Source organism: Caloenas nicobarica, chromosome 1 (assembly GCF_036013445.1).
Source record: "Caloenas nicobarica isolate bCalNic1 chromosome 1, bCalNic1.hap1, whole genome shotgun sequence".
Classification (NCBI taxonomy): domain Eukaryota; kingdom Metazoa; phylum Chordata; class Aves; order Columbiformes; family Columbidae; genus Caloenas; species Caloenas nicobarica.
Window position 1 is genome coordinate 212323408 of NC_088245.1, and position 10557 is coordinate 212333964.

The window sequence follows — 10557 nt, forward strand, 5'->3', positions numbered from 1 at the left end:
AAGATGTCCCTTCCATATAAAGATCCCTTCTCTCTCCCTGAACAGTTTTGCTTGGTTTGACCGGCCGCGGCTGGGCAGATGCTGCCAACTCAAGGGGAGCAGAGCTGCAGACCCGTGTGCCTTTACAGCATGATACCCTGAACATGATTTCAGGGAAAAAAAAAAAAAAAAAAAGCCCTTTTTGGCCATCCACATAGTGCCACACAATCACTTCTGCTCCAGAGACCCACCTCACCCGACCAGCCCACCTCAGCGACCCCCCTGGTGCCTCCAGACACCCCCCTGACCCACCACGGCCTGGGACACAGGCCAAAGGGCCAGACCTGGGACAAGGGGGAGGCCCAAACAACACGCTGGGGCACGGGAAGAGACAGAACAGTCCCAACCCCTCCTTAAGACGCGGATTTGAGGGGAAAGGCGACGGGAAAACATCCATTTCCAGCCGCCGGGGGTGGCTGAGGGGCAGCGGCCCCGTTAACCCGCCATTTCCCCCCATCCCCCTCAGCAAAGAGCGGCCACGGGAGAGGGGGGATCCCCCTGCTGCGGGGCCTGGTCCGTGGGGTGGGGGAGCGAGGGGGTGACTGAGCCGGGACGGGGCGGCCACTCACAGAACTCGGCGATGTGGTAGGAGACGGCGTAGTTCTCCTCGCACCACTCCAAGGTGGAGGTCGGCGGGCCCCAGTAACCCTCCCGGTCGGCGGCCGGAGCCATCCCGGCACCCGCTTCAGACCAGAGCGGAGAGAAGGGGAAGGAGGAGGGGAGGCGGGAGAAGGACGCCGGGCCCGGAGCGCAGCGGGCGGGGGCCAAGCGCTGGGCCCGCCCGGCCGGGGGAGGAGCCGCCGCCGCCGCCGCCGCGGCAGAGCGGGGCCCGCGGGTTGCCATGGCGACGGGCTGCGGCCTGCGCAGGCCGGGCTGGGCCGGGCGGCGTCGCGGTCCGTCTGAGGGGAAAAACTCAGAGAGGAGGAAAATGCTGAGGTGGAAAAGGCAGATTTAGGGATAAATCCCCGTGGGGGGAAAGGTGGCTGGGGGAACGTTTCGCTTAAAGGGCACGTATGACACCCGTGTGGAGACTACGGGTGCCGGTGTCTGCCTTCACCTCACGGCCTTTTCGGGCAAAAAACACACTCCCCAAAGTCGCTTTGGTGGCGCTGAGGTGGTTTCCCCTCTGCAACCACATGAAAGGAGGTTGGAGCATGGAGGGGGTTGGCCTGTTCTCCCAAGGAACAAGCGACAGGACGAGAGGAAATGGCCTCAAGTTGCGCCAGGGGAGGTTGAGGTTGGATATTAGGGGAAAATTCTTCATGGAAAGGGTTGTCGGGCATTGGAACAGGCTGCCCAGGGCAGTGGTGGAGTCACCATCCCTGGAGGGGTTTAAAAGGCGTTTAAACGAGGTTCTTAGGGACATGGCTTAGTCCTGGAGTGAGGTTAGGTTATGGTTGGACTCGATGATCATGAGGGTCTCTTCCAACCAAAGTGATTCTATGATTTTCCTTACAGACTGCGGGGATGGTTTGTAACTCGACTGAGGCGGCGCACTGGCTTCAGGTTTTTAAATGAAGAGGCAAGTGTGTTCCTCGTACTCGTGGGCTGGCAGGAGGAAGGAGGTTTTTTATAGCACTGCCTACTACACGGGGGTTTTCTCTCCTCTGATGCCTTATTTAGTTCCCTCAGTGCTTACTACGCATACTATACTTACACCCAGAATATGCAAGTGGTTCTCAAGAGGAGTTCATATGCAAAGTAGAGTCGAAAAAGGGAAAGGATCGAAACAGATGGCAAAATAATAAACCGCACAAGTAAAAGCCTAATAATATCATGTGTGTTCTATGTTTCAGAATAAGGTCCGAAGATTTGATGGGAAACTTTGTGCACGCCATGAGGACTGTACGGAGTACTTATACCCTGCTGGGTATAAGTATATATACATGTATAAGTATATAATACATGGTTTGGTTTTGGTTTTTTTTCCTACAACTGTTTTGTAAATGTAAATTCATCTTCCATAAAAACAACTTTGACCATTTCAGCTGTTACAATAATATATATTAAAAGCAATACTTTTCCTCTGTAACCTTGAGCTACGCTTTGTGGTGGACATAACTGCACTGGATTTAATGTGACATCCTGAAGTTATTTGCATCTAACCATGGTCTATCTGACTAGATGGTCAAAGGTGTTGTCCAGGTGTTGGATTTTCTCTGTCTGTCCTGTAAGACCTATGGAAGGAATGTCTTGTTTCTGAAATAACAAGTAGAGAAACAAACATACAGCTCCTGAAATGCTTATTTTCAGTACTACTAAAAATGTGTGTGACGTGCCAATGTGAGTAATTTCCTGTGGCCTCTGGTTGCCTGTGGCAAAGGATCCTTTTTCCATAGTGTTATTTTGCCCTGAAACCTCACAGCTCAATTGGTCAGTTACGTTAATTGAATCATGTCAGTTTACACACTAGAGTCCTGTAAATTTAGTCTGTGGATCCAGTAGTTTTTTACTTGGGAATTGGAAAGGGCTGCTGTTCAAAAATCGCATGTGTTCAGCTGTTTCTCTGTATGAAATTCGAGGAATGATACCTGAAGAAGAGCATTTTTCTCTATCCCTACTCTATGCAAACACTTTATCACGGCTTGTGCTGCTGGTTGTTTAATTTCTGCATAAAAAGAGACCTAACAAACAGATTGATTAGAACTCATTATGGCTATGTATGCTGGAGAAGATTGTACATATTCCCGCTCATCAGTATATACATGCAAAAAGGAAGATAAAATTGACACAGAATCTTGAAGATGTTTTCACTGCTCACTTCTAATAATGTTAAAATAAAGAAATCAGTCACCTAAAGCTGAATTTTGTTCTACAAATTGCCTGTTCAAATTTTATGTTAATTATGAACCCGTCCCTCTTCTGGGATCTTATTTTATATCTTAGGCGTGGAATCCTGACTCAGGGCTCTTGGCTCTAAACTCTCACATCCCGTGATAATGTTGACTTCCAAATACTGCAGCTTAAAATGTCATTATTGGCAACTTTCTGAATTGGCTGGTCCGTACCGGTTACAGAAAAAGCTCATTAACACTTCTAGATCCTGCAAGCCTGATCCTGTGTAACATGTAATTTATCTCATTGATTTATATGCAGATAGCGTGAGTAAGATGCTAAAAGTAGGATTTTAAGAGGCTGAATCAGACTCTTCGTAAAGTGCCTTGAGGTTTAAGAACTCTTTATGAGCACTGTTGTGGGGATGATGATAGTTATGCCTGAAGTAATATCACAAAAATGTATTGGCACCTGAATCAGTGAAAAAAATAAGTTGTTTCCTAACATGAAGAAGGATCTAACCCAAAAACTTCAGCAGAATTTAGCAGAACAGATTCCCCGTTCGTAGCTCTGTAAAGCAGAAATGTCCATGCTGAAGTTAAGTGGAGTAATGCGATTGTAAAGCATCGTGAAAGGGACTCAAGGCCTAGAGCCATATAAATATTCATAAACTTGTCAGTGTAATATGACTGTTCTTAGTCGTATTTTCAAGGCTATTGTATGCAATTTGGCAGATGGCTGTGTCAGTGAAGGATTTCAGCTCTGTGGATGCAGTGAACATCCAGCATAGATATGAACACGACACCTGAACGGTGTTATAAAGGGTTGGTGAAAACAGGGGCTACTGAGCACAGGTATGTCGGGGGGGAGGTGCCGTCTGCCGAGGAGAGGACATTCCCTCATTCAGAGGATGGTCCTGTATCCAGTCCTCAAAGCACATTTTGGGGATCGATATTGGGACTGGCGCTGTTGAACATCTTTGTTGGAGACATAGACAGTGGGATCAAGTGCACTCTCAGCAGGTTTGCTGATGGCACCAAGCTGTGTAGTACGGTCGACACGCTGGAGGGAAAGGATCCTTGACAGGCTGGAGAGGTGGGCCCGTATGAACTTCATGTTGTTGAACGACACCAAGTGCAAGGTCCTGAACATGGGTCAGGGCAATCCCAAAGCACAAATACAGGCTGGGTGGAGAATGGGAGAATGGATTGAGAGCAGCCCTGAGGAGAAGGACTTGGGGGTGTTGGTTGATGAGAAGCTGGCAACGTGCGCTTGCAGCCCAGAAATCCACCCACGTCCTGGGCTGCATCCCCAGCAGCGTGAGCAGCAGGTGGAGGGAGGGGATTCTGCCCCTCTGCTCCGCTCTGGGGAGACCCCCCTGCAGTGCTGGGCCAGCTCTGGGTCCTCAGCACAGGACACACATGGAGCTGCTGGAGAGGGGCCAGAGGAGCCCCAGAAATGATGCGAGGCTGGAACAGCTCTGCTGGGAGGACAGGCTGAGAGAGTTGGGCTGTTCAGCTGGAGAAGAGAAGCTCCGGGGAGACCTTAGTGCGGCCTTTCTATACCTAAAAGGGGCCGATAAGAAAGATAGGGACAGACTTTTGAGCAGGCCCTGTTGTGATAGGACAAGGGCTGATGGTTTTAAACTAAAGGAGAGAGATTCAGGTCAGACATGAGGAAGAATTTTTTTCCACTGAGGGTGGTGAGAGCCTGTCCCAGGTTGACCAGAGAGGTGGTGGATGCCCCATCCTTGGAGACATCCCAGTCCAGGCTGGACGGGGCTCTGAGCAACCCAGTCTAGTGGAAGAGGGGTTGGAACTAGATGATCTTTAAGGTCCCTTCCAACTCAAACCGTTCTATGATTCTGATTTTTCTTCTCCATCCTTTTCCTAGCACAAGCGTATCTGATCACATCTATCACAGATGTATTCCCAAAACCTTTCAGATCAGAAGTTGAGGCAGGTTATACCATCCACAGCAGGTCCCATTTTGCCAAAATCAGGATGTTTGCTTTCTTGTAGCAGTGGGTTTAGCTGAAGCTTATCTGCACGCAATCGTTACTACCCTAAAACAGACAGCACGTGGAGGTGTCTCCAAGCACCTGCAGCTTCCAACCCATTGCATTAACATGACATAAAATTGATGTCAGTTTGCAGTAATTTGCAGGGCTGAGATTGGTACGGGAGGAGATAAACCTGCTGTTCAGCCATTCCCGAGGGAGAAGCAGTTAACATTGGGAAAAGTATGAAGTAAAGCTCATCTTAGTAACTTTTTCAGTCATCCGAGCTTGATTATATGTGAATCAGAGCCCTTATTAGGTGCAAAATGTCTATGGTAAATGTGCACCAGCTTAAGCTGGAATATCAGATGAAATTCTATCAAGAGAGGGAGGCTTTCCAAAAGCACAAACGGCATGTGCCTCAGTCTCCTTGACTTCCAAAGGAATCTGGGAATAGGTCTGCCTTTGTGCTTTCGAATCCTTCTCATGCTTAAAAAAGCAAAAGCAAATGCTGTAAGGACTCGTTGTTTACACTTGCAAACAGCTTTCTCCTTAGGAAAAATGTAGCAAGCTGTCTTTTTCTGCCTGCTAATTTACATACACAGAGCTTAGTGTGCAGAGACTTGCATGTACTTCGTCACAATATTCAAATGTGTTAATCTCAGTTTGGATCCTGCCTTAAAGGCTCAGTTCATGTCCTTGAATTCTGACATCTTGTATCATTTGAGGTTCTTTCGGAGCATCAGCTGAAGGCCAGGCAGGATGCGCTGGGGTCACTGGGTCTTCCCTAGATCTGGTGTCATACCCCATGTGGCTTTCAGCTGCTTTGTGTCCCAGAGCACTAAATGTCTATATTTTGGTAACTTAATTGACCTTAGGTGTCTTGTTCTTTTTGGCTGAATGAAGCTGGGTGAGGTCATGAATCCCAACTCTTTATTCTGCAATGCACTCCACTCTGGTTTGAGGTCAATGAAGCTTCTTTGTGTATTCCCAAGGTCCATGGAAGGTACGTACCTAATCAGCTTTTGGACTTGCTATGATCTTAGTTGACCAGAATTGGGGCATTTATGGGAAGCAGCCCTACTTCTGGATATTATACCACTCACTGGAGTTACTTGTCCTTAGGACAAATTATAAGCTCCCTATATGAAACGTGGTAGGAGAGATACACTGGAAGATGAGAACCACAAAATATTGGTTCTCTCCAATGCTTGAACAGGCAGCACTGGGTCCATTTGGGACTCAAATATGGCAGTAGCCCGTTTCACACAGTGAGAACAGGAGCAGTGCTCCTCTCTTTTTGTTTCTATCCTGGCTCTATCCCCATTAATAGAAATGAGAAAGAGTTTGGAGGAGAGCACATCACTGGTTCTCTCCTGCAACCACCTCCTTTTGGGGAAGAGAAGGGAGGGCTTGCAGTTAAAACAAGAATCTGTACATGGTATCACTATATTGCTGTGGCACAGAGGAAAGGCAGTTGTACAACAAACTCATATTTTCAAACTTACAGGAAGTTTTGTGAAGTCTCTCTGTTTTCCGTGACTTGACAATGTCTGAAGACATAGGGTGAATTAGGCAGGACTCTCCCAGTTATAGCAGCTACTTGTGGCTATAACCAGCAAGGTTTTGGGTGTTGGCATCAGTTTTCTAACCTGCCCAGCTAAGGCTCCTCAAGCTGTGGCCTCCTCTCATCTACGTTCATGCCGCTAAGGTTTCTGGCACCACAGATTTCCAGTGCCAAGTCTTGGTGCATGTACATCTTTCCCACTCACAGTATTTTAGGGGTATCATCAGATGGAGACTGAGCAAAGACTGATCAGTGACCACCTACTCCAGGAATGGAAGTCCCAATGGTGTAAGGGTGACTGAAGGTAAATTTTGAAGGCAAAATTTAGTCAAGAAACAAGAAACGGACTGGGGGAAGAGTGGCTGGAAAGTGCCCTGTGGAAAAGGACCTGGGAGTGTTGGTGACAGGGGCTGAGCATGAGCCAGTGTGTGCCCAGGTGGCCAAGAGGCCACCAGCATCCTGGCTGGGACCAGCACTGGTGTGGCCAGCAGGCCCAGGGCAGTGACCGTCCTGTGCTGGGCACTGGGGAGGCCGAACCGCGAATCCTGGGGGCAGTTTTGAGCCTCTCACACCAAGAAAGGCCTTGAGGTGCTGGAGCGAGTTGAGAGAAGGGAATGGAGCTGGGGAAGGGGCTGGAGCACAAGTGTGGTGGGAGCGGCTGAGGGAGCTGGGGTTTCAGCTGGAGAACAGGAGCTGAGGGGAGACCTTCTGATCTCTGACCTGCCTGAAAGGAGCTTGGAGCCAGGGGGGGTCGGGCTCTGCTCCCCAGGAACAAGCGCCAGGACCAGAGGGAACGGCCTCAAGTTGCACCAGGGGAGGTTTAAATTGGATCTTGGGAACAATTTCTTTGCTGAAAGGGCTGTCGGGCATTGGAACAGGCTGCCCAGGGCAGTGGTGGAGTCACCATCCCTGGAGGGGTTGAACAGACACGGAGATGAGGTTTTTAGGGACATGGGTTAGTGCCAGGGTTGGGGCAATGGTTGGACTCAATGATCTTGAGGTTCTCTTCCAACCAAAATTATTCTATGATTCTATGATTCTTATTCACATTTCCCAGAGGAGGACACTGGAACTGGCAGGGGATCAGTTTTCTCGGCTTAACTATTCCTAAACATGGCGTAGCGGTTTTGACCTCCTGCTGCAGGCAGGCTCAGAGCCAGCAAAGTGCCCACACTGCAAGACTGAGGAGTTTGAGTCCTCTGCTCAGGAACTGCTCCAGCCTTGGAACCTGACCCATTGAGCATCACTGGCCACTGTTAAATTAATGCCGTCATAAAACACATATCATGGAATGGGGTGGGGTGTTGTTATACACAATTGTACCTGTTCAGTTTGTGTGGCGGTGTCAAACCGTCAACCGGTGAGAAATAAGTAGGGCTGCTTGTTTAGTGACGCATGTTCATTTTGAGGAGGGTATTGCAGACAGCAAGATAACCTATTTTCCTATCTTACTGGAACGCCTAGAGAATTAGACATCAATCTTTCAGCCCAGATTGCTGAAACAGGTTTCCCTCATGCTGGCAGCAGTCCCATCCTATGACCAGTTTCTCTGGGATAATAAATAAGTCCCACTGAGAAAATCCCCAGACTCTCTTTCTTGAGTCCTGCCCCAACACATAGCTGAGCTATAAGTCCCAGCCACCTTCTGCTGCTCAACAAAGAGCAAACCATACTTTCTATGAACTAAGGTAAAAAAAACCCAAATCACTTTTTAAACCATGGCTCCTCCTTTCGCCTGCCTCCCTGTACCCAACGTTCCTCCCTGTGCTTTGAATTAGGAGGTATGTCAGGCTTGTGGAACCAAGCCCAAACTTTCCTGAGAAAACACAAGAGTCAAAGGCACGTTTTGAAAATAAATACCAAGGCTGGCAAGCAAGGGCGATGGAAGACGGAACTGGCATTGTTAGAAGCTGGTAGGAGGAAAATACGAGGGGCTCTGCATGGCAGTTTCACACAGGACGCAGCCTCCTGCTGACAATACCAGGGAATATTGCTCAAAGACTGAAAGAAAGAGCATTGAGCCTCGAGCAGGGAAGAAATTAGAAGTGTCTGTCTCAGCCACTCCGATAACATGAGGAATAATAATAGAGTGGGAGAAATAACTGTGGAGGGTGGGTAAAAAAAAAAAAAAAAAAAGGAGGAGAAACTGGGCAACAGAAAAGCATGTCAGAGTTATAAAAAGAGACAGAGAAGGGAATCTTATTCATGAGCTTTCCAAATGCATTTGCCATTATCGCAGGCATGAGAATATTATTCTGCTGCTGTCAGGGGGCATGTGACTGGGGCTCCAGCCGTCAGAAAATCACTGCCAGCTGTCAGAGGGCCAAGCCATTAAGGGCGATGGGCCAACACCAATCACCCTGTCAAGACATACACTCGCTTGTCAAGGGATTAGCAGTCTGGCCTCCAAAGTCTTCAGAGAGCGTTGGCTTAAAAAATGGAGATGGTCATGTGAACAGTGCAGAGTCTCTGGTAATGGAAGAAGTGGGTAGAAATGCTGCTTTTAAAAGGGGAATGTAAGAAAGAAGGCAACGTGCGCTTGCAGCCCAGAAATCCACCCGTGTCCTGGGCTGCATCCCCAGCAGCGTGAGCAGCAGGTGGAGGGAGGGGATTCTGCCCCTCTGCTCCGCTCTGTGAGACCCCCCTGCAGTGCTGGGCCAGCTCTGGGTCCTCAGCACAGGACACACATGGAGCTGCTGGAGAGGGGCCAGAGGAGCCCCAGAAATGATGCGAGGCTGGAACAGCTCTGCTGGGAGGACAGGCTGAGAGAGTTGGGGTATTCAGCTGGAGAAGAGAAGCTCTGGGGAGACCTTAGTGCGGCCTTTCTATACCTAAAAGGGGCCGATAAGAAAGATAGGGACAGACTTTTGAGCAGGGCCTGTTGTGACAGGACAAGGGGTGATGGTTTTAAACTAAAGGAGGGGAGACTCAGGCCAGACTTGAGGAAGAATTTTTTTCCACTGAGGGTGGTGAGAGCCTGTCCCAGGTTGCTCAGAGAGGTGGTGGATGAACCATCCCTGGAGACATCCCAGTCCAGACTGGATGGGGCTCTGAGCAACCTGAGCTGGTGCAGATGTCCCTGCTCATGGCAGGGGTGGCACTGGATGAGCTTTGAAGGTCCCCTCCAACCCAAACTATTCTGTGATTCTATGATTAATCTTTCTGGTTGGCTCTGGTACATCAGGAGCACTGAGTAGTACATAGCATCTTTGCTCTGATGACATTTAAAAAAGATTAATTAACCCACGAACACTGCTTAGCCTTCGATCAAATAGGTTGATGTGCAGCACCGACTCCTGACTGCTTCACAGCTTTCTTTAAAGGGAAGACTGGCACGACAGAGCAGCCAATCTGCACTGGACTCTTACTGAATTTTACTCCCCTTTCCATTGAGTATCAGCAGTCTCCTAACCTATGTCAGTCATACCTATTTGTGACCAGGGCACATGGTTTGGGTAGCAGAAGCGATGCAGACAATTCAGTCCTAGAGTAGTGTAGACTCTCAGCCTTGTTTGGCGATGGTCCTAGAGCAAAGCCAGTCCCAGGACCAGCAGTCCTTATTCCATGGGTCCTGGACTCTGGGCATCGCAGCACCACTCGGGTTTCTTGTCTTCTGTCAAGATGCACTGTGATCCAGGATTGCTGTTGGCAGCAACAGACCATCAGCTTTGCACTGAGTTTCCAAGGCCTCAGGACTGAACCTTGCCAGCTTTTCTCTCTGAACGTTTTTTTGGCTGCCCAAGCTTTGTTTTACTTGGCTCAGCTGTGACAGTGATTTCTCCGATTGACCAGGTGTCAACAACTAATTTGCTATACTTTTGTATAACCATAGTTTAAATGAGCAGCAGTAAAAAGCAGTTATTCTATGAAGAACAGGACACAGTTCTAACATGGTAATGTATTATAGAGAAATATAGGATAGGACAAGGGGTAACAGTTTTAATGTAAAGGTGGGGAGAGTCTCTTTTCAGTAGTGCCCAATAATGAGGGGCGACAGGCACAAACTGAAGCACAGGAGGTTCCATCTGAATATGAGGAGAAACTTCTTTTCTTTGAGGTGCCAGAGCCCTGGACCAGGCTGCCCAGAGAGGTTGTGGAGTCTCCTTCTGTGGAGACATTCAAACCCACCTGCACACATTCCTGTGTGACCTGCTCTGGTGACCCTGCTTTAGCAGGT

The 10557-nt window shown here is 48.7% G+C and overlaps 1 protein-coding gene across 2 annotated transcripts in view; it reads right to left on the reverse strand.

The window, feature by feature from the left end:
- ACER3 (alkaline ceramidase 3) overlaps window positions 1-752 on the reverse strand; it is a 65363-nt gene extending 64611 nt beyond the window's left edge. For both annotated transcript variants that reach the window (XR_010607707.1, XM_065653458.1), the window contains exon 1: window positions 609-752. Coding sequence is in view for 1 of the 2 variants with exons in the window: in XM_065653458.1 (XP_065509530.1) it covers window positions 609-711 (103 nt within the window). In the remaining variant the exon portion in view is untranslated. The remainder of the gene's footprint in view (window positions 1-608) is intronic.
- Window positions 753-10557: the final 9805 nt, after the last annotated feature.